The following is a 24,677-nucleotide window of genomic DNA, read 5'->3' as shown; positions in this document are numbered from 1 at the left end:
CCCTTCATTCATAAAACTGACACAAGACACGGGGGCGGTAGCGGCCCCACATAAAAAACACACTTCACAAAACCTAAAGAAAACATTTAACAACAGTTATAATATTAAAATGAATAATGTCAGTTAGCCCAATAAACATTTATTTATTTTGGCATTAACACTGTAAATTAGTATCCATGGTAGTGCTGGCAGTAGAAATATATTGCAAATAGAAATAGTTTATTTCTATTGTATTAAGTGTTTCAATTTATAAATGAGTAAATATTCACTTGCAGTGCATGCAGATTTCTCTCTAGCATGGCAACTAAAACTAACTATTCTCATGATTAGTTGGTCTTTACATCCAAAACAGTAAAAAAAAAAAAAAAGCATACTATAATTTCCTACTACTCAAGATGACATCATTAAAATTATAATTTTTTCTTGAAAAATGCCCGTTATTAGAATATTTCTGAATTAACCGTCTGTTGACTGTCTTCGCAATAAATACCTGCAGTTTTATTTGTCTTTCCTCTGCTGTTAAATATTCATATTACCAGGAGAAACATAAATTGATGTCACACAGACAGGACTTCTATCTGCTAATCTGAAGCCTCCCACCACTTTTCGGGAACTGCTATGTAGATCAGAAAGAAATGACTTACATGTTGGATTGTAAAAGCCAGTCTAGGTGTCAGTTAGCCATGTTTATACTGTGTATCAAATATTAAATTTGTTGATTTTGAGGCTCAGAATAAGCATTATATGTTACTGTAGAGAGAATACTGACACTTCTCTTTATTAAGGCCAAACTATAAACTCAAACAACTTTGAAGAGTCTGTTTGAGAGACAGCCTCACAAATGCTATTGTCTCCACATTAATATATGGAAGTCAATATAGCAAATATAGCAGAGATTTCATATCTCAGCCCACTGCTGAGTCTTATCCATCTGTTCGTTCTGTCTCTGCCTGTTGATTGGCATTTTCTTCTCGACTTCCTGTTGAGACAACACAAGTTGTTACTGTGCAATATTGATTCTTCGTGATGCTATGGTTAAAAAGGACAGGGTGGGTTGAGTCACTTTTAAAATTACTGAAATGTATAAGGGTATATAACATGATGTACTAGAAATACATGAACACAACAGATATGGCACCATGGTTATTTTAGATGTTCGGCTGACCTGTGCCCGTTTCACTCTCTTTCTTCTCGGTGAGGAAGATTCGTTGCATCATTAGTTTCTTGACTGTGTGGCACACGTACTTCAGCTCTGGACCACTCTCTGCTTTCCCTGCAGATATATGGCAAAGGAAGCATAAGAATTAAAAAGAAACAACAAAGGTATAACTTAAACACAGTGTTAAACACTAAAAAAAAAAAAACAATCTATAGAGCAGAGCCTTACCTTTCTTTGGTCCCTCTTCAAACAGCACACACGTTCCTAAAGCATCTAATAAGATGGAAGGACAACAGGTAAAACCTTTGTATAACACCTTTTAAATATCAAAACTGTCCATGGAGTTTATGAAAACTCTTTCAGTATTAGTAATAATATTTCTACATGAACTTTCTATTTGGAAATAATACTTCTATTTGTCTACCCTCTATTGCAAAACTATTTTGAAACCATCGAACTGTGGTGAAGATCCTGAAACCACAACAAACACTGGCAACATTACATGCTAGAAAACACACTTTGTAGGTGGCATGCAGTTGTGTGTCACAATGGTTTGTAGAGGAGGGAAATGAGGTGAAAGCATATATCAGGGAAGAATTGCTCTGAATTCGTTTCTGTCAATTTTTTATTCTTACCTTCATATTCTCCTGCAAACACGTACTGTCCAACCTGCATCATGGGCTTGTCGCTGTCAATATCCTTGAACCCAAATGGAAAAACTCAGTCAGTAAAGCTGCAGTGGCAGGCTTACAGGGATGTGTATGTGTAGACACACAATAACTTTATTCTTCCTTTTCTACCACAAACACAACACCACCTCGGACTCACCAGTATCTTGCATGTTCCCCGACACTTGGACAGAAAGTCGTTGTTGATTATACCAGACAGCTCCACCAGAACCAGTTGCTCCTAAATAATAATGAATTAACTCAGTGAAATCACTGTAACGTTAAATAAACACAACAATATTTGGATGCCCCTCAAACTCCCGTCTGAGTGGCACAAGTCAATTAATCACCAAATGCTGAAATTAACCTAGTCGTCACTTAGTCGGCTAATCTATTAGCTACATGATGTACATGATTATACAACGTGATGACACGTCTACCAACTATGCATGAATGCGTTTGGTGTTTCATACCTCCTCTTCCCATTCATCTTCCATGTTCAAGTCCCTGAGTACACAATAAACAATATCGATTAAAAGTTAATATCTATTCATTTATCCTGGAAAAAGCTGCCTTAATATGATCATAAAACTTCCGCGAACGTACGGTGGCCGGGAAGAGGCCATCATGGTTATTTATTTATTGCTCTGCTCTCGGCTGCTTTCAGTTACAAGGTCAGACCATGGAGGGGCGCTGTTGCTCAGTATTAAAGATGTTATAAAGCTGAGCTATTTTATGTGTACTGGAAATAAAATGAATAACAATGAAACATCCCCTTCTATCTATCTATCTATCTATCTATCTATCTATCTATCTATCTATCTATCTATCTATCTATCTGTCTATCTATCTGTCTGTCTGTCGGTCTGTCTGTCCGGCTGTCTGTCCGGCTGTCTGTCGGTCTATGTGTCTAGATGAGATGCAATGAGATGATATTGTTTATTGATCACCAAAGGGAAGTTCATCTGTCAAAAGCAGGGACAATGATAGGAATGATATCTAAAACAAAACAAAAACGAAGGAGTGGAACAAACAGGAGGCCACTTGATAAACCTGATTCAACTGTGATCATAGTGTAAAAAAAGGAATAAAATATTAAACACAAAGCCAAACCATGTATCTACTACATATGAACATAGGCAGGAGCACCTAAGGGAGCTGATGGAGTTTTCAGGTTTTACTTTGCTGTGACTGCAGCAGTTATGCACAACTGAAACTCGAGGTCTGTTAGAGATATTGTGGCATGAAGGTGTAGACAAATGCCAGAACAGGCCTCTTTCTGATGGACACGCGTCAAAAAATACCATCGAAGGCTGTCATTATACAAGCTCAATGCTATTATTTAAGCATTAATTTTTGAAAAATAAAAATTGAAATGAATGGTAATCATGAATATATGCTAATATGTTTTGTTATGATATTAATATTATATTATATTTATGTTATGATATTGTCCTGCTCATCCTGCTGATGGTTCTTCCTTCACTTGAGGGACCATTCTACTGGCCCATTTGGAAAAATTTGTTGTCCTAAATGGAAGATGTAATATATAACTGAAATGTATTTGTACAAATCTACTCCACATTTCATCTAATATGAACTATCTGTGGTGTCTTTTAAACATACATGTCATCCTTCACATCTTTGCACGTATCTGTTTAAGAAGTGGAAATTTGAAGTGACCATGAATCATCTTCACACTATCAAGTTTAAAAGACTAATGGAGTGAAATGCAGTAATACTGATCTTGTTTAACTTGTGGTATGACAAAATCAATACATTCTTCCACTTACCTGAACTGTCCTTAGATTTAGGAAATGCAATCTTGGGAAAACAGATATCTTTATGCTTTTGGCCTTTTAAATACCGGCATTTCATCCTAATGGACCTAGTAACAGTAAATAGCAGACTCTGTATTTGGTACCTAAAAAAAGGCACTCTTTTTCTGGTTTGTTGCAGAAATATGGGATAGGAAAATACCACAATATTTTGTACTTCTAGTATTAAAAATATTTTAAATTCCACTATGACACAAGGTTAAGATATAGCGTGAATTCTCTCTTGGCAGTGCCTGTCCATGTGCCACATAGCAAAGCAGGTATAACTATGCAGGTAACTGGCGTTGCTCAGAAGTGGACTGTGTTTTCAGGGTGTAAATACCTGTATAAATGTAGAACAGGTTGATGTTGACTGCAGCTCACTCCTGGAGAGAGATGGGGGTGGGAGGGAAACATTATGAATCAGAATCAGACAAACCAAATTAAAGGGGGTGCAAATCCCCCATGTGCCTTCGCCCTCCCCATTTCTGGCCTATCATCTATCTCTGGACCATGGAGGGGTTGTCATGTCGACCAGCCCACAAGTTACTATGACAACGGCTCAAGGGGAAGTACTTGCTAGGGAGGTTATTGCCTCCTTGGGGATGGAAGAAGGACAGGGGGAATGTGAGCTAAGACAAAGATAGAGGGACATACCGAGACCACAAAGGCTTTTAACGAAGGGAGAGGTCAGATTGGAGCAGGTTAGCTGGAACTATGTTTATGGCCTGTTTATGTTTGTACAGAAGTGGATATAGTCTGTAAATCAGAGTTGCCTTATTGAATCTTTGGCTGTAATACAAAGTTTTCATCCTCCTGGACGAGGCCTGAGCCTCTCATGTAATGTATTACACTTCCTTCTCACTGGCATGCCCCAGGGGCAGGGGAGGGAGTGACATTAAAGACCCTCCAAGGTGTCAGATGGGTCCCCAGCTTCCCCCATCTTTTGTCATATAAATGTCATAAAAACAAGTTTGGAGTCAGGGAGCTTTTGGCTCTCCTTCTGCCTGGGGGGTATCACAGTGGTTAATTGCCCCATTAGCAATGACAGGGTAAATTTGTGGAAGGCCTAACTATATATTACAGCGAAAACAACAACCCCTGGCACCACCTGAGGGCACAGAAAGCATAGTGCATTTTACAGTACATCCAATGAATGTTTGACTGTGTATGCAAGAGAGCATATGTGTGAATTGTAAATGTAAATTTGTATTCACATGGGAACTTTAATATTGGTAAAATATTGCAATTCTATATTTATCACTGCGGAAATTAACTCACAGTGCCAGTCAGGGAGAGCGTCTTCTCTCATATCTGCTGAGCTTTCTCAAAGAGCACATTCAATCAATCAAGAAAATTACTCTGCTCTGTAAAAATGTAAGAGGACTGTGCATTTATGTGCATATATGAATGTATTAGTATGAACCACAAACATACATGACCCAGAAATGAAGGTGTTGTGTGTGGGTGTTCACCTGCATTTTCATTTCTATAAATGGAGTCAATATTACAAATTCAAACACAAATATAAATTTACATCAATAACCAGCAAAGCACTCGAAAACATTGTTGTATCACAACACTGTAGTAGAAACTTCTAAGATTATTTACTGTTTGTGACTCATTTAAAACAAAGCCAAATCTTCCTTTTTATCACATTAGTTTACAGGTTATAATTTTACATTTACAATTTAAATGTTAGAAAAACATATGTAGAGGTAAGGGTTATGGTTATTTTATTTATTTTTATTTAAACCTACAAACACAAGGACACACACACACACGCACACACACACACACACACACACATACAGTAGTCAGTGACATCAATTGTCACTGTTCCAGGCATAAAAACAACAGCACGGTTCTTGATTTATATTTTGATAACCTGCACTCTGTCTTGGTGGCATGTGCCAGACAGACGATCACTTTAAACGTTTTCAAATCCTAAAATAATTATTGGAGGTGCCTCAAATGTAGGCCATGCCATTGGACACTTAATGAACCGGTCGATACTTCGTTTTTAAAAAAACATAGCCTACATTAAACGTTTTGAAATAATAATAATAATAATAATAATAATAATAATAATAATAAACAGGACAACCCATAATCACAATGTCAATGGACTCAAAACCAACATAACGAAATATCATTAATACTTATGTATTATTTCGATATGGCCTTACAATGTGGTTGTTTCACGCAGCAGTGAGCTTACTCCAGTTAATTCTGTAGCTTTTGTCTCTACGTCCTGTGGTAATACTATAATATTATATTTTTTAGATTATGACTTCTTGCTGCAGCCCTACAGTCTTTCATATGTTTTCTAAAATTATACTTCTCTAATTAAGGAGAAAGTCATCACTGACAATCAAAGCCTCTGTGTTAAAACATAGTGTTTGATCTTACAAATAGGACCTAAATGCAGCTTCACCTTCTAAAATATGGACGATCGACAGATTGCACATCCAGCGTGAAATTCACAATAGTATTATCATAACAATAGAGCCGAGTGGCGAGAATGGGGTGGCTGGAGCAGAAAAAACTGAAGGTCCTCTGTGAGGAAAAAACATAGAAATAGACACGTCAGTGTAAAATATTCTTAAACTGAACAATAAAATAATAACCAGCAAACTAATGCCCGACAGGCGGGCCTCAAGTCTTTACCTGCTCAGGTCAAAACAATGGTGGAATATCTCATTTATTTCAGTTTAAACGAGACTTTTTCCCTTTTTGTTTCAAGGATTCATTTTAGCTATCTCTACCGGACATGTCAGACAAAAACTACAACTACAAACTACAACTTTTAAAGCAGGTGAACTATCTCAGATAAATCTAATGAAACACTGTGCATTTTAATTTTAAAGCAGATATACATTTGAGCGTCTACCTCGTGTGTTTTAACCTCGTGTAATATCGAAAATATCAATATCATATTCTTAAAATAATCCTCCAGGGCCTGGTGAAGTGCTTGTAGTCCTCTGGAGTGAATCACATTTTTCTGCCATCACATTTCCTTAAAAAATCTATTAGAATTAAACATTGTGTCAACATTGATGTTATTTTGACATTACTGCCCTATTTTATTGTGTATTTTGGTATAAGTAGAGATTTTTGGCTGCCTCTCTATATTTTAGATGAGCGGAGGTTTGGCCCAATATTCAACTAAAATTGCGTTATTGTAATTTTCATCACATTACTTATCTGTAAATAAAATTCAACGCTTGGGCTATAATTTCTCGGACTTTTAAATATTTTCCTCTCTTTCTTGTCCTCCCTATGCGTCCCCGGTAGCCTCTCCCCCTCCCTCCTTCCTCCCGGTCTTTCTCTCTCTCGCGGAATCCTATTGATCCAAACGGGCTAATTAGCGGTGTCTGCGCAATTACGCACATGCGCACTGGGCGTAATCTCAGCCATTTTTTGAAGGAAACTAATTAGCAGGAATAAAGAGCCAAGTGTTTTTCCCCCCACAGTGATCAGAACTCATTCTACCTCTGGAGCTCGCACAAACCCCTCCGTCCCCCATCTTCTGTTTACTACAGCCTATATGTAGCTTTAATTACACTGTTGTTTGGGAACAACTTGGACTCTGCTGCTCCCTCTCCCTCTCCCCGTTTTTCCCCTCCTTGCTCCGTAAAAACGCTGAGGATCATTCATAAGGAATGAGTGGCCTCTCTATACGATTGTTTTCTGGACTACTATACATTCAGCGTACGGAGCTTTCTACTAGAGCCGCTGCAGAAATGTAAGTGTTCACGATTGTTTACGATATTAAAAGGGAGCTGGGAGGAAGCAATCCGGCGGTGGGAAGGAGGGGGTGTTTGGTCAGTGTAGCCTGTAATTCGTACAAATCAAGCTTTTGTCGATCTGTTTTGTCCATCGAGTCACCTGTTACTGGATACTGAACGCGATCACTCTTGATTTCGCTGAATCGGAGTGTGGTACGGTGCGGTCCACTGTAAACAAAGGATGAAGTAGTCTGAAGGCTGAATGTTGGTCAGTGGCTTGACAACACAGAGACCAGGAGTGAATTCAAGTCGCTGCCCGTCCGGTATTCGTAAATAGTCGCGCTAGTATGGTCCCATAATAATGCGAAATACAGTTTAGGGATATTACCTTGAGTTTGGAGTAGGTTGAATGCAGTCGACTGGGTCCGCTTAAAAACAGCATTTGTCCATAGCCAACTGTATTTTGTCCAGCTCGTACAATGACAAACAAAATGCATTTTCCTGAAGTACCGCTACACAACTCTTCTCTCTGTCTCGTTCTCTCTCCCCTTCACACCCATGTCTCTCCCTTCTTAACACAAACGCACACACGGGCACACACACTAGCGAAAGGCATTCCGGAAATACACTTTTTTGTTGGATATCTGGATCTGATTGCATACTGCAAAATCGGTCAAATGCACAACTAATTGCAAAGCTGCCTTGGCCATAAATACATTCATATAGTTTTATTATGCAAGTTAAATTCCAGGTGCTCTGTGTGTGTGCTTAATTGACATTATCAGAATCAGTTTGCAGTGCACAACAGGATGTACACACAAAACAAGTTGTTAAATGATGGTTTCCCGCATTTGTGATCGATAGAGAGCCAGGAATGCTTGTATAAATAGTTACATTGTCGATAGACCCAGGTTATTGATTGCAGTGTAAATGAAAATCTTTATCAGATTAGAGACTCTTCTCAGCTGCTGGCAGGCAGGCTTGGCCCCTCAGCGCTCTCCGACAGGACAGGGAACAGCTGCAGTGGCCAAGGGTCTGTGGCCTGTGACATAAACACAGTACATTAAAGCACTATCAGAGTGCAGATATGAACCATATATTTTTAAACTGGGGGGGGGGCTACAGGAGAGAGGGTGTCAAAGGAAAAGGAGGAGGGGTTACTTGGTTGAGGGTGAAAGCGAAAGGGTACCTTAAGGTCTCTCCTTGATTAAAAACGGTCAGTAATGAGATTGTGAGACATACAGAGTAGGAGAGCTATATCCTTTTCATCTGGCATCCATCTGTCAGAAAAAGAAGCAAAAGAGATGCTGATTTCTTTTTTATATGGATGTAGGGGGATCTGAATCTTTGTAAATCTTCTAGCTCAATTTTTGGAACTTTTATAATTAACTTGAATGTAGGTTCACTTGTTTATGTTGTGTTCCTTTACTAGTTTCAATTAAATCCAAACCATTTCAAGAGTCAATGAAATGCAGTACAAAACTTGCAGTTTTTCAAACTTTGTTTTAAAAGCATTGTATATTAATCATTCAGTTACTTCTGGCTATAAATTAATTGTGTATAAACTTTCAGGTTATTACAGTATTTTAATGTACATTCTTCTTTGTAGTGTTGATGTGTTTGTGTGTGTTTATAAACTCTCAGAGGATGGACACATTATTATACATATACATAATGAGGAGAGGTCAAAATATAATACACTGCCATGCAACATCAAGGACTTGCTTTAAAAATGACCAATTAATCCACACCTGCCTGAAATCTAATCCAAGTTTCACACAAATATGTATTGTATTTTTTAACTAAATGATACTATATGAATGTGTACTCCTGTGTTATAAAAATGCCAAACTTCCTTGTGCTAAACTGACATCCCATTGCCTCACATAATATCTTTGTACTAATGTGCTGCAAAAGATGTAGAGGCTGATACACTGATTCAAGAATGGTCCTTTTAACCATTTTTATCTAAGTGTGGTAATTTAGTTGAAGCCCTTTAGCTCAGAAGCATTCAGTTCTTTATTTAATCCTATCCCCTGAGGAATATTATAGACCTCCTGCATAGCCTTTACCCGCATTCCTCTACCTAGTTTAGCGCTCATGCTATTGATTTTCCCATTAAAGGCTAACACTAACCCCTGAGTAACCAGCTTCTGCATTGTGCGCTGTGAAGTCAGTATTGAACAGATGCTATCCAGGGACTATAATCAATGGCTTCCATTGTTATGCAGTATTATTTACATGACCCATGTATTTCATTTCCCCTTTTTTCTCTTTGCTTTTCGTCTCTGTCTGTCCTGCTCTCTCCTCTTTCTGTCTGTAACACACAGGTGGGGTAGTAATGCGTGGCAGCTGTAGCCTCTGGTATGGATAGCGGTGAGGGAGGAGGAGGGGATGGAGGGGGAGGAGAGGAGAGAGATGTTGACCTCAGTCCACAGGCTTTATCTCTTCCTCTCCTGACCCCGGTGGTCATTCCTGAGCAGGGGTCATCCTCTTATACCTCAGCCATGGCCCCTGCCAAAGAGCCAGTGACCCTGCCTCAGCAGCAGCAGCAGCAGGAGGAGGAGGGTGCAGAGGGGTCCCAAGCTGGAGAAGAGACCCAGGGAGGTGAGCAGAAAGAAAGAGGCCAACATTCACAGGAGAATGGAGTGTGTCAAAAACAGGGGGCGAAGGAAGACTTTATCCGGGAGGGATATTCGTCAGGGCAAAGGAAGGAAATTGGGGAAATACATGTAGGTGTGGGAGTGGCGTCAGTTACAGAGGGGCTCTCAGCAGCCCTTAGCAGCAGAGGCGGAGAGGAGGAGAAGGAAGAGGAGGAGGCCATCTCAAACCAAAGTCAAACCAAATCCAAATGTTCTTTATTACCTCAACAGAGCCAGCACAGCTCTTCTTCCAGCACTGCAAAGGGCAGTGGCACACTCCACAGCAAAATTGACACCTCTCCAAAGCCCTCCCCCACTCCTTCCACTTCTCCAAAGCACTTCACCAGTCCATCCTTCTCTTCTGCCCTGCTGAGCAAGACAGAGGTAAAAGACATTAAGGGAGATCAGGGCTGGATTTCTGGGTTTCCTCAGAGCTTTAAATCCCAGCAGTCTACTCTGGCTTTTCCACTGGCAAGTGCAGAACCTGCCAGTACACCTGCTAAGGATGATGGGCCAGCAGGGGTTCCTCATTCTTCCATTTCCAATGGAGATGGTGCCAAAGCTCCAGAACCAAATGACAGCCAGCTAGACACAGAGGTGGATGATGAGAGAGACAAAGAAGAACATAAAGAAGATGTCCTTAAAAACCTCAACCAAGACCTCTCTCCTAATTCACTAAATAGTCACATGACCATAATGCACTCACGCAATTCCTGCAAGACCCTGAAATGCCCTAAGTGTAACTGGCACTATAAGTCTCAGCATACACTGCAAGTCCACATGAAAGAGAAGCATCCGGAGACAGGAGGCCAGTGCGTGTGTGGTGCCTCTGGGGGAAAGTGTGTGTGTGGAGGGACAACACGCGGTGTGTGTGGATACTGCAGTTCGGGGAAACCCCATCCTCGCTTGGCCCGTGGTGAAACCTATGCGTGTGGCTACAAGCCCTACCGCTGTGAGGTGTGCGACTATGCTACCTCATCGAAAGGCAACCTCAGCATACACATGCAGTCAGATAAACATCTTAATAACGTTCAAAATGGGGGACATCCGAATGGTCACACTTCTCACATTAACAACAGCAGCAGCAGCTCATCCAATGGTCACACTGTGGAGGAGCAGACATACAAGCTCCCGCTCTCTATTGCCACGCCACCAAACCAGCCTGCCAAGCTCACACCACCTGCACACTCTCACTCTCACGGTAAGCGATGGCGATGTGATGTGTGTGACTATGAGACCAGCATTGCCCGCAACCTCCGCATACACACCACCAGCGAGAAACACACACACAACATGCTACGGCTCCAGAGGGGCTACTATCTATCTCACTGCAGGAACCTTGCCCCACAGTTTAAACACCTACAAAACACTGGTGAGTAATGCATGACGTTGCTTGCTGTCATACAACATAAAATTAAAAAAAATTTAATTCTTACAGGGTTTCTCTCCGTTTTAGGCTCTGAGCTCTCACTGAACATGCAGCTAACCAGTCAACAAGTCGCAGAACAGCCAGTCACCCTTGGGTCTACACTGACTCCTTCTCCCTCACCCTCTCCTTCTCCCCCTCCAGCCTCATCTCTGTCCCCCACTGGAACCCTCTCCCTGGGCGTGTTCCAATGCCTTGTCTGCTCATGCTTTTCATCCGACAGCTTAGAGTTTGTGCAGCAGCATCTCAATGCCCCTCGTTCCTTGCCTCAGTCTGAGTGGTGCTCATTGGTCGCTGGTGGCTGCCACTGCAGACTGTGCGGCTACACCACCCCTCTGAGGGCAAATTTCTCCTTGCACTGCCAGACTGACAGACACCGCACCAGGTACCAACTTGCTGCTCACCTCCAGGAGGGTGGAGACAGGGGTCAGGAGGGGGCTGCCCTTATTGCTAAGGGCAACCCCGTCCAGCTGCGGTGCAACCTGTGTGACTACATGACCAGCAGTTTGGAGAAGCTACGAGGACATTCCCTCAGTTCACATCACGAAGCCAGCATTCGGGTTTACAGAGTCAGTGTTGTTTTAAAAAAAATATCCCTGTTATGTTAGGATCTTTTTGAAAAAATTATTTATTTTAAAAGTAGTCTAGCAATTTAGGATATTTATAACAGATTTAAAAACTGCTTCTCGAATGTGAGCCATGTAATTAGAATCATTTTCTTGTTTCCTCTCCTATTTACCTTATGTCTTATAGTTCTTGCAGCAGTATGACGGAGAGGTTGATGGAGGGTCGTGGCTGTTCCACTGTCTTCTATGCAACCACTCCTCCTCTTCGAAAACACAAGTACTGAAACACAGTCAAACCCCAACGCATCAGCAGAGGGAGAGGCTACTGCAGCTGCAGCCATTGAGTGGGGAGGAGCTGGCAGCCATTTTTACCATCAGGAAATGCCCTGATAGTGTTACAGGTGAGGATATGAACCATGTGGGTGTATTTGATTTCATGTTGCATATTCTTACTGACATCAGAAAGCAGACGGGATTAAGATGAAAGCAGTGAGAAAATGAGTAATGGCTGTTGCTGTGATATTGATCAAGTAAATTGATTAGTTGACACATATCCTTGTTATATCCCCAATCACTCCTGACGGCAGCTAACTAGCACCTGCTAATCAATGAACCAATACAAATCCCTTGGACAAAAATATGCGGAGTGGGGTTGGGGCAAGATAAACACTGTTCTTCTCTTGAGTGCATGAAAAGCCAGTACAACATATAAAATGACTAGTTCGACATTTTAGTTGTACATTAAGTCTTTCTGGTGATTTGTCTCAGTGTGGATTAAGACTTATCGAGGTGAACTGATGTGCTGTAAGTCCATATTACTTCTACTCCACCTCTGAGGGGAATCTAATGGAGAATCAATACCTGATCAATAGTGTACAGAGGCAAGCAAGAAGAATGAAGTGTGGTTCAAAGACATTGGTCTTTTTGAGGGATGCTATCCAGAAAATAATATACCCTGAAAGTTCATAAGAACATATACTATGAAGCACTGTTTGTGTAATGTAAGTATTTGTCTTGTTGCTCCCCAGGAGAGCTCAGTGAGAATACAGAAACCTCCGCTGGGACCACAACTAGTCCTTTGGAAACAACCAAAGACACATGTAATTTGGGGGCAAAACAGATTTCTGAGGAGACAGGTATGGCTGCTTGTACATGCAAAACAAGTCAACACATTCTACAACATATGATAATTAAAATGATGGCATGATGATATTTATATGCATTGTAAGAATAATCTATTTATATGTTACTGTAAATTCTTATTTGAAGATGAAGCTAGGGAGGAGGAAGAGGAAAAGAGGGGGTCATTGTCCTCAGTCAAGCGTCCATCTTCTGGATGCGGAGAAATGGAAAACTCCACCTCAACCAAACGCCCCAGACTACACCAGCACAATGAGAACCAGCAGGTGAGCAGTTAACACTTGTTAATAATTTAAGTATCTGTGAATGTAAAATATGACAGTGGACACAATAAATATTGTTCTGTATTACAGTAAGACCTTCTACTGCTACCTTCTAATGAAAAAATAGCTTTGTTTAATTCTCTCTCCTATATTTCCTTAGACTGTCCAGTGCCCTTTGTGCCAGGTTAAACTCCGATACACACACCTTCGACAGCATCTCACACATGTGCACAGTGTGGCACAAGACTGTGTAGACAAGCTCATCAGCACAGTAAGTGTATGCAAGTGTGTATTTGTTGTATTTGCGTTCATCCGGAAGGAAAAGAAAATGAGAAGGCGAAGCAATGGGGGATGGGGTAGAGTGAAATGTAGGGAGACAATTCCATTAAGAAGGCACCAGAGAGAAAGGCAGCGCTTTTTTAATGCATGTTTAAGTAGCTCCCCGCTATCATCTTTGATGCAGCCATGCATTCTGTGTGTATGTGTATATGCGACTTTTAGAGTGGAAGACAGAGGGTTTGACTGAGTGAGTGAGGGAAAAGCCAGTCTTTCTATAATGCATGTTTAAGTAGCCCTCTATTACCAGAAGTGCAGTCAAGCTAAAAAGGGGCCCCCATGCTTTTTACTGTGTCTCTCCAACTAACAAAGACTGGTCATCTATCCACATCACCATCCTCCATCTCCCTGGCCCGTATGCTAAGTGGCCTTTGTCTCTTGTGCTCTTTGCCTCCACTTCACTGGCTGCTTTTCACCCTTTCTCCCCTTTGCTGTCCCTCCCTCCCCCCTCAAACTACTCCTATCATTCCTATTCTGCGATCTCTGTCCCTGCCCCTCCCTTTCTGTTTCTCCAAGCTCTCTCTCAATTTCTTATACGTTACCCCTCCCTTACTCACTCGATCTCCCCAAAGCAGTTTTTTTTGTTCATTGCCCCATACTTCCTCCCTCCTTCTCCCTGCTCTCTCTCTTTTTCATATTCTACACCCTTAGCCTCCCCCTGACGATCGTCCTCCCTCCTTCTCCTCCTAGCCCTCCCTCTCTCTCTCTGATAGTAATTGAGGTTCATTAATTCAGACTGAGGTGATGATGGCCATTATGTACCTTGCTTTCCAATTATGCTCTCTAGATTAAGCCTGACCTTCAGTTTTCTCTGCAGTGTGTGTGTGTGTGTGTGTGTGTGTGTGCGCGCGCGCGTGCGTGTGTGTGTGTACGTGCGTGCGTGCGTGCGTGTGTGTTCTTCTCTTTCTCTCTTATGAAGCTGTTACATAGTGAAAACTCTTGTCATGTAAATCTCATCTTTAGCTGTCTGTCCTTTCCTTAGGGTAGCTAGCTGTGTGAGTAGATATAGTATTTGCTCTCACTGCTTGAAGCTGTGGAGATGGAGGTTTTCTATATGAAGAATGATTTTAAATAAATTCATTATTCACCTCAGTAAAGTTTTATTAAACCCTGGGGGCATGTTGGAGGGCGCTGTAGGAGCTGAAGAGCAGACCCATGTGTCTCAGCCATACACACTTATTATCAAATTGATGTGCCTAGCTGCTCATACCGCTGTGGAGGCAGGCACAATATGTAACAATACACTTCCACATTCACACTTTAATGTTTTATGATATTGTGACAGGTAGTGCAGTCACTCCATGTTTATACGTCTTGATATGTGCTTGCTGTTATGCTGTACAATTAAACATGTTTTATTCATAATGCTGGACACAACAAAATATGGTAATATCCCATATGTCCTTTATTCTGAATTGGTAAAACAACCTCGAGTGTGACTGGCAATAAAAATCCATAAAAGACCAAAACTGACAGACCATCACATTTTTTTTCTTCCAGGTCACACCATCCATGGAACAACCACAGCCTCAGCTGGAGACTGAACTGCAGACAGAGTTGCGCACAGATGATATTCAGAAAAAAAAAACCTCCAAGAATAACAATGCAAATTGTTCCCACACTACTGATTCCATTACCTCAGATGATTCACAGAAAAACAAAGGTTGGTGTAAAAGTCACGAAATTCAGATATTTTGAAACCATGTCATATGCAGTTATTCACGAGATTTTCATGTTGGCCTGCTGTTGTTAAAAATAATATTAAAATTAAATTCACAGTCATTATTTCTATGCATTTCACAGACATTTTAGAGAACACCGAAGGAGATGTTGCCGCACCCAAAGATGTCACAGCTCTACTTACCCCACCCCTAGAAGACAACACCACCCACCCCAATGGCAGGCTGGCTCCTCAGTCCCTGACTCAGATCCCCCCATCCTCCCCACCCAGCGACTCCTCTCTCCTTTCTGATCGCCATGGTTACCGGTTCCGTTGCAGCAGGTGCAGCCTGGCGTTCCCCACTCCAGAGAAGCTCCAGCTGCACTGGCAGTATCATGCCATGAGAGCGGCGACAGAGTGCCCCCTCTGTTCCAGACAATGCCGCAGTCAGGAAGCCCTGCAGAGACACATGCAGAACACACACACACAGCTTGACAACACGCAGGGGCAGAATACACTCTTAATGCCTCATACTGCGCAATACATGGAGCCTAATAAGAGTTCAATTCAACAGGAGTTTAGTTTATCACCTCAAGTGGGTCAAGAAGCAGGAGAGGGTGAGGATGAAGAAACAGAGGAAGAAGCACTTGGTATGGAGGTAAAAGAGGAACAAAAATACATTGAAATTAAAGAGAAGAACATGGCTGATAAAGTTAATGGAGGAGAGCAGGATTTTACTGAGACAGAGAAAGAGCCACATGAGGAGATAATATCAGACCATAGTTCCAGCTCTCCTGTAAAAAAGAGCTCTAACCCGACAATGGATCGCTATCTGGATCCATCCAGGCCGTATAAATGTACCATATGTTCTGAATCTTTTACTCAGAAAACTATTCTTCTGGTCCATTATAACTCTGTGTCCCATCTCCACCGGGCCAGAAGAGCTCTGCAGGACCCTGGCACAGGTGTTGCCACCCCTGAAACTCCACGTGGCCCAGATCCTAGACCATACCGCTGCCGACTGTGTGGAGTGGGCTATAGCCAGAGCTCCACATTGGACATACATCTTCGCTCTGTTCTTCATCAGACTAGAGCTCGTGCTGCCCAGAACCCAGCTCCACAGATCCAAGCATCCAGTGTAGCTGTTCCAGTGTCACTTGCCACTACTGCTAGTCAGGCTGCTGCCACTAGAGAAGAAACATCCAAGGTCTTGCCTGCAGCCAAAAGAGCAGATGTAGTAAAATCTGCTGAGGCACAGCCAGCCGTCTCTAAATCAGCTGACAGCCAGCAGGCTAAAAAGAGAGTGGCTGAGCTTTTGGCATCTAGAAACCAGCTAATGCTGTTACAACAGCAGCAGTTAGTCCAGGCTCAGGCCCAAGCTCAGTTACAACAACACACAGCTCTGCTCCAATCCCAAATTATACAACATCTTCCCTTAGGGCCGGAGAATCTCCTTAAACAGCACTTCCCCCTGGCACCAGACAACTTGCTCTCTCTGCAGCAGCAGCTTCTTCTGCCCTTTTACTTGTCAGGAGACATGAAGCTTAACTCAGATGTAGCTGTTAAGATTCCAGAAGTCAGTATGCTAGTATCAGCCAACACCATCCCAAAAGAGGCTACGGCAGAGGCTGAAAGTGAGTCTCAACCTCAAACAGATGACAAACAAACTCAGAGTGCAAACTCAAATGTTAGCCAAGGAAAGGATGATGTGCAGAGTGAAGTCAAGGTTGACACAGTCTGCAGTGGATCCTCCATCAACCAGTCAGACATGGAGCACAGCAATTCTAGTGTTGAGGAAGAAAAAGAAGAAATACCAGTTCCAGCTGTTAATAGTGTTAGTCAAAGGGATGAAACAGATTCCTCCTCATTTAATCTTCTTGGATTGCAGTGTCCTCCTCCCAGAGTGCCCTATGCTGCTGCAAATGGGGAACCTCTTAGAGCACTGTTGGAGAGTTATGGCTATGAGTTGGCGCTGCAATATATACAAAGTAGACACAGACACCAGCAGCAGATAGCAACCCAAATTATATCAGATAAACAAGTGTGCTCTGATGTCAACAAGATGGACGTGTGCTCAGAGGAGGAAAGAAATGAGTTTGGTGACCTCCAGGATGGAAAGATAGAAGGCTGTAACAAGAATAGCAAGGGTGAAGAAGGTAATGGAGTGATTGTAACGTTTCCACAACAGAAAACACAGAACAAAGATGAGGAGTCTGGAAACAAAGAGGGAAAATGTTGTGGAGGAGGAGAAAAGTGTAGAGATTGTGGCAAGTTTTTTTCAGATGCTTTGGTTTTAAAAAGCCACCAGGAGTACATTCATAGGATGCTGTTTCCCACTGCTGCACTGGAGAGGTTTTCCAGAAAATACAGGCTGCAGTATGACCAGATGTACCCCCTTACACAGCCTAAAACTGCAGAGAATTCAGCTACTTGCCCTGAAGCGACAGCCTCAGCCCTCTCATCAGCATCAGAACCAGCACCAGAAACAATTAAGCCTCACGTTAAAACCTTTGCACCCTCACCTGGACCCTCAGTTTCCGATCCTGCAGTTAAAACATGCGCTGCAGCTGCTGACCTAACATTAAGTGCCCCAGCGCCTTCGTCTCCATCTCTTTTGCAAACTCAATTTTCACAAGAAGCAGCCATCCAAGGCACATCTGCTACTGCTAATTCTCAAACCACATCCCCTGCTAAATCTGTATCTCTTTCCTTACCTAAAATACCTATGCTCCCTCTGCCCCTGCCTCAGCTTCCTATACCCCCACTACCTTTATCTAAGCTTCCACTGCCCCCAATTCCTTTTCCTATGGAACTACCACTCCTCCCTCCAGTTATGATGCAGTCTGTGGCTCTCCAGCCCCAACCATGGTTAGATTCAAACGTGAACCCCGAGCTGGCAAAACTCTACCAGTCTCAACTCAACCCAGCACTTCTAGGGCAACAGCCGCAGCTTAGTCCAGCTTTACTAAGTCAGCCACCACAGCTCAATCATGCGTTACTGGCTCAACCCTCCCTATCCAGCACCATCCAAACTGGACATCAGCCCCAAGTCAGTCCAACAGTACTTGAACAGCAGGGTAAGAGAACCAGAACACGAATCTCTGAGGAGCAACTGACTATCCTGAGGAAACACTTTGACATCAACAGCCTCCCCAGTGATGAAGAGCTCAACAAGATATCGGCTGTATCTGGTCTGCCTCACAAAGTCATCAAACACTGGTTTCGCAACACCCTATTTAAAGAACGCCAGAGAGACAAAGATTCCCCTTACAATTTTAATAATCCCCCAACCACAGTCTTGGAAGAGTCCAGAGAGGAACTAGCACAAAACCAGCCTCTGACACTTTCTCCATGTTCACTGTCCCCAGGCTTCCCAGCCAACACTTCCCCTCAGCCCCAGACAACAGATTCCCAAAGGGTAGAGACCCAAAGATGCAGGCGCTCTTCCAGAACTCGCTTTACTGAGCAACAGCTGGAGACCCTGCAGGGGGTGTTTGAGGCCACTCCATACCCCAGAGAGGAAGAATATGACAGGTTGTCTGCTCTGCTGTCCCTCCCTAACAGAGTCATTGTTGTTTGGTTTCAAAATGCTAGGCAGAGAGCCCGCAAAAATCAAGACAGGGGGACAGATGATGGATTTGAAGGGAAGAACGAGATTGACAACATTCAGAGACGGAGAAATGACTGCTACAAGAATGATGATGATGATGATAATAATAAGGGTAATGGCTGTGGGGATGAAGATCAAGGTGACTTTCAGAATGAAAATTCCATGGATTTGACATATGAGTATTACACCCAGCCTGACTCACCTGTCCATGATCCTGCCATTCACTGCACAGAAAATGAGCATCTAACAACCAAAGGTGAACTAACACCGGTTACTAGGAAACAAGAAAATAAACCAGCCTCTCCTCACCTCAACAAGATCCCAGCTCTTGCTCAAAATGGAATTTCAGATGTAGACATCCAGCATAAGGAAATTGTCATGGCCATGAAAACAGGGCCGTCTCCACAACCCGAGCCCAAGCTACAGTCAGAAAATTCTTCAGAAAAAGCCCAGCCTGGCTCTTCTTCCTCATCACGAACAGTATCCACCATTAAATGTGGACAGGGGCATATGTACAGCCCTCCATCTGATGAAGTTCATGAAAAACTTGCTGATGTGTCACTCAACACATCTTCTGCTCCAGAGTCTGAAACAAGCCATACTCGGCTTCCTGATGCCACATCTGCCCTATTCACTGAAACCCAGCCACAAAACCAGCTCCAGCTTCAAACCCAGACTCACTTCCAGTGTAGTCTCTGTCCAGTGTCCTTGCCATCATTCCAGCTGTGGCAGGAGCATCAAACCAGACACCTCCTGGCAGCTCAGTCCCAGGTCCAACTCCTCCACTCTGGCTTTGCAGAACGAACCATGCCTTACATGATGCTCCACCCCAATCACACTTTGATGGCCAGCCAAATGCTTTCAGGCGCCATGTCCCAGATACACCCTAATCCCACACATCCTATGATTTCACACTTGAATAGCATACAAATTAAGAACACACACTCTGATCACTCGAATAGTAACCTTCCTCAAAATTCCCTGACACCCATGAAGCAGAGTACAAAGCTCATATCTGAAACCAGTTTTGAAGGCCAAAGCGGTGGTAGAGAAGTTGAAGAAGAGCACAGAAGGGATAAGCGTCAGAGAACCACCATCACCCCAGAACAGCTTGAAGTTTTGTATCAGCGGTACAGCTTGGACTCTAACCCCACCAGAGGAGTCCTGGAAAGCATTGCACGAGATGTGGGCCTCACAAGACGTGTGGTTCAGGTATCTGTATGTTTGTTGTGTTCGAATACATGTATGAATGTTTGATGACTTCATATTGTTGTGTCTTACAAGTTTTAAAACACACTGGTCTTTCCTTTGCAGGTGTGGTTTCAGAATACACGAGCAAGAGAGAGAAAAGGACAGTTCCGGTCCATGGGGCCAGGATCCAGTTTCAGCTTGGGTTTGAACCACCTCCGCTGCCCATTCTGTAGGGCTTTGTTCAAGGTAAAGAGTGCTTTGGATGCCCACATGCGGTCTCGCCACTGGGCAGAGGCTGAAAGGGCAGGCTACAACTTATCCATGAATAACGGAGGCAGTGGGCAGATTGGGATGTCTATGTCATCTGTCATAGACAGACCAAGCACATCTATCTCTTCCAACCCTGTCCGAAATCCTAGCTGTGTTATCAGCAACAAAGAATTAACTGTGAAGACGCTTGTGACCTCTTTATCGTCAACCACTGATCTGAACAACCCAGACGAGGATGATGACTATGAGGAAGTTGATGAGGAGTACCCATGTGAGGAGGATTCGGGTATGGTTGACCAAGGGTCTCCTAGTCCTGAGGGATCTGGGGGTCAAAGCTCAGATTCAGGTGAGATACAAACTCAGCAGCAGCAACACCATCAGCAGCAGCGCCAAAGGACACAGATGAGCCACTTCCAGGTACTCAAGCTCAGAGACTTCTACAGGAGGCATCGTACACCAAACCGACATGAGTGTGAGGCACTGGGCCAGGAGTTGGGACTGCCTCACCGTGTGGTTCAGGTGACTGTAATGTTAAAGGGATAATAAAATAGAGATTGCATGCACTTTACAGGTATTTATTAAGCAATCAAATCAAGGTAATATCTAATAATTATACATACATTTTTACAGGTGTGGTTCCAGAATGCCAGAGCCAAGGAGAAGCGGGCCAGAAGCCTGAGCTCTGACTCTGCAGAGAGGGAGCAGGCCGAACTGTCCGCAGGGGCAGGGGAGAGAGACAGAGCTTAGAGAGGCAGACTAAGGTCCCTTTGCATCCTTCTGCTGTGTTCTCCCCAAAACCCCTCCTGCACCTACTGTCAAACTCAAACATACCCTGTCCACTTTGCTGCCAAACCTGTAACCTGAACACCCCAAAGATGCAGAGCCACAGTGGCCCAAAGAGAAAATCTCTTAACTGAAGATAGGAGAAAGCCCAAACCATGTCCTTTCACTGCAGCTTTCCTCTTTTCATATTGTTCCTAAAACTCTTCCCTGCTCTGGTCTGTCCTTTCTTGTTGAAAAGAGCCCCTCTTCCTATTCTGTCAGATACCTTATACAACCAAACACCACCATAACAAAAACCAACCAGATGCCACAGAGGCCAAAGAGCATTCTCTAAGTATGTGACCTCACTGCCCAGCTAGACCTGCAGTCTACCTCTCAGTCTGCATGACAGACTCACAGTGGGCCCACCACCAGTGCTAGATGACTAGCTGTGTAGCATGTAGTGCCAGTCCACACAAAGCTGGAAGAGAAACTGTCAAAGAGATTTTAGTGTAAATAGAAAGTTCCAAAAGGTAAACTTGGGAAAAGAAAAAAAACAAACAAAAACAAAGCAGTTAACAGTGAAAGAAGGGAAAATACAGAATATCTTTGAAGTAGATGGAGGTATTTCCATAGAGCTTTTGTAAAGACTGACTCAGATTCCAAAGCTCATAACCAAAATTTTACATGTCTGTGGATTTAGTTTCAACATGTCTGTTCTCACTAACAAACTGCAGAGCTGACGTCTGTATGGTAAAGGGGTGTGGTCTGCAGCTAGCATAGGTAAGCAGAGTACCAATAGACTAATAAGGTGCTAGAATGCAGCTTCACCCTGCACAAGCCAATGATGAGTCTTCTGTTGTACACGTACACCTTCTATGTTCCTTTAGTGGATGACAGCCCAAATAGCACAGAACATAAATGCCAGTTTGTCCCGAAAGGGGGAAACTATTTTTTTATAGCACTCAACCATTATACTGTATATGAAAACTTTAACCAAACTCAAATTTACATTGTGTGTGTTTAGTAATAGTTTCTTAATATAAATCTTATGGATTGAGATAAACTGTCTTGCTTCAATATAGTGTCATGATTATGAAAAGATTATGACAGCTTTGATATGTTCAGGCAAGGTGACTTACTGCCTTTCCATTCTATTTGAATATACCAATGGCTTACCAATGTTATGTGATTAATGTAAAGCTTTCTATGCTCAGGTCAACAGCTCAACATGGCTCTGATTTAAATGTGATCTTAATACTACCTTCCTGTTTTTAAAACAGATGAGGTATGGTTTAACCTTGGAGTAAGTATTAAAAAATATCTACAAAAACATCTCCATATCTCAAAGATTTGAGCTTTTCACCTCTGAGTAATAGATTGTTACAAACCTTATTGAGACTAAAGTGTTTAATAGTGTGAGGGGTAAATGTACAGTATTTAGCTTTTGTATGGTTGACTCAAGACTTCATTGGATGTTTGAGACAGCTTCCTTTTCCACTTACAGACTGGGAGCTACTGCGCAAAGCTGAGAAAAACTTTGGATGTTACTGATGTTATTTTTGTACACTTAATTTATTTTCCCTCTTTCTCCTTCCCTAACCACTTTCCTCTTTTCCTCTCTACCCTTCTTCCTTTTTGTTCATTTGCAACCAGTCCTTATTCTAACTGTAATAATGATAATATAACAATAATAGCTAAACATTAATTAATGCTTTAAGACAAAAATCCAAAGACGTGATAATACTTTAACCATATGACCTACAAAAATAAGCGCTACTGTTTACTTGATGTATTGCTGTTTTTAAAAAAAGGAAGGAGTCCCTATATCTAAGCTACTGTGTTCTGCCTCTCATAAGCACACTGGAGACTGTAACCAAAACCCCAAACTAGAGCCATGGCAGTCTGTAATATAGCGGTTAAAGAGTTTTACTTCTCTTGAGAAATGTTGCAGTTTATTTTTCTTTCTTTTTTACCATAGTGTTGAACTTCAGCCCTTAAGGATGTCCAGTTTGCTGCTAATGTACTGTAGTTTCTAACAATACTGTAGAAAGATGCATGCTCTGATCGCTTTACCACTAGGCTTTAATGACTACAAACTGTAATGATACCTGTGATGCTGTTGATACACTGCTCCTCTGTTATTCTGTTGAGAACAAATGGATATGTGGGGCTCAGTTCCATTAAGTTTTCTTTCTGTATCCTAATAACTACCCTTACTCAGAAGATAAAAATGGCTTTCATAGTATCAGAAATATTTTTTCAAGCTTCCACTTTTAGAGAAACATGCTTAGGGCATTCATTTTCCAATACACATGAAGATACTGCATAGCTATTTGAAGGAGTTCAGCCCCAGACTTTCCTATTGTATTGTCAGTCTTTCTGTGCTTCAATGTGTTGGTCCATTTGCCCAGCTTAACCAACTTTGCTGAACTCAGACTGAGATCACAGCCAATTTTCCAAAGGATGTGGACTAACTCTGTCATGTTTTGTTCTTAAACTAACCAATGTTTACGACAATACCAATGATCTTTCTTCTGTACAGAAATGTGCATTCCAAATACCACATAGGCAGTTTTTGTATACTGATTATTTTAAATTTCATTTCTCTTGTATTCTCTTGATCTTAGTGACTGTAAGATGTATATATTGGGGTCCTCTATGGTGAAAGGACTCTGTTATCCTTACTGTAGGTAAAAGTATTCTTTTAATTTTTTTCTGGATATGTTGTTGCCATAGTGATGACCAAAAAGATACCTGTGATGTGCACCTGTCCTTATGTCCTGCTCCAGTGGTTTAGTGTGTCTATACTCTCCCTTCCCTAATGATGTGTGTTTCTCTTCCCTCCCCATACTCCACTGAGCTAAATAAAGTCTGCTTTGGTGCATCCTCTGGTCTCATCCCTTTAGTATAACTGAGAGATGCCATTTTGTGAACGTTGTGGTATGTGAGGGTATCTGCCTGTTATGTGTTTCATATTCCAAGTTGTATGTTAGGTGGTGGTGTGCGTCTGGTTCGAAGGCTTTTGATGTGCAACGGTGTGTGTAACACAGCAGTGTGTGGAAGGCGTTTGGTGAATGGAGCCATGACCTCTAGGGTCACTTCATTAATTACCTCTGTGACATTCAGCCAGATGAGTTTCCTTTGTGACTAAATGATATGATGAATATTAACGACCTTGGATGAATTACACTGCTGCTCCTTCTGCTGCTGATGATGATAATGTGTTTTACGACTGTGGGAGAGAGGAGAGGAAAATTGCACACTACAGCACATTTAGGACATGCAGATTTTCGTATGCAACAAGATCACAGCATTGGGTGGTAGAGCAGTTTTTATTATCATTTTCTTTTCAGTGGTTGATGAGACAACTTGCCAGAGAGGAAAAAGTTAAATAAGCCCAGGAATGTGTTCATCCAGGGTCACAAGAACAAAC

At 42.3% G+C, this 24,677-nt stretch overlaps 2 protein-coding genes across 3 annotated transcripts; one reads left to right on the top strand and one right to left on the bottom strand.

The window, feature by feature from the left end:
- Positions 1-127: 127 nt before the first annotated feature.
- gtf3c6 (general transcription factor IIIC, polypeptide 6, alpha) lies at positions 128-7,969 on the bottom strand. 2 transcript variants are annotated; one of them, XM_026310717.2, is made up of 8 exons: positions 7,764-7,969; positions 3,988-4,030; positions 2,301-2,334; positions 1,988-2,068; positions 1,795-1,858; positions 1,388-1,432; positions 1,166-1,273; positions 128-979 (listed from the first exon to the last, which is right to left on the bottom strand). In XM_026310717.2, exons 1-8 carry the CDS (start codon positions 7,870-7,872, stop codon positions 924-926), a joined length of 540 nt encoding a protein of 179 aa, XP_026166502.1. In that variant the 5' UTR covers positions 7,873-7,969; the 3' UTR covers positions 128-923. The 2 variants fall into 2 exon arrangements, with proteins under 2 accessions (XP_026166502.1, XP_026166503.1); XM_026310718.1 differs by lacking the exons at positions 3,988-4,030; positions 7,764-7,969 and adding an exon at positions 2,434-2,468.
- Positions 7,314-24,128, top strand: LOC113132536 (zinc finger homeobox protein 3-like). The gene is made up of 11 exons (XM_026310712.2): positions 7,314-7,392; positions 9,706-11,389; positions 11,474-12,012; positions 12,197-12,410; positions 13,038-13,145; positions 13,279-13,415; positions 13,573-13,683; positions 15,249-15,411; positions 15,552-20,230; positions 20,333-20,998; positions 21,110-24,128. Exons 2-11 carry the CDS (start codon positions 9,742-9,744, stop codon positions 21,224-21,226), a joined length of 8,382 nt encoding a protein of 2,793 aa, XP_026166497.1. The 5' UTR covers positions 7,314-7,392; positions 9,706-9,741; the 3' UTR covers positions 21,227-24,128.
- The last annotated feature ends 549 nt before the right edge of the window (positions 24,129-24,677 follow it).

This window comes from Mastacembelus armatus, chromosome 6 (genome assembly GCF_900324485.2).
Source record: "Mastacembelus armatus chromosome 6, fMasArm1.2, whole genome shotgun sequence".
Lineage (NCBI taxonomy): Eukaryota > Metazoa > Chordata > Actinopteri > Synbranchiformes > Mastacembelidae > Mastacembelus > Mastacembelus armatus.
The sequence above is the reverse complement of the archived record's forward strand: the minus strand, read 5'-3'. Positions and strand labels throughout refer to the sequence as shown.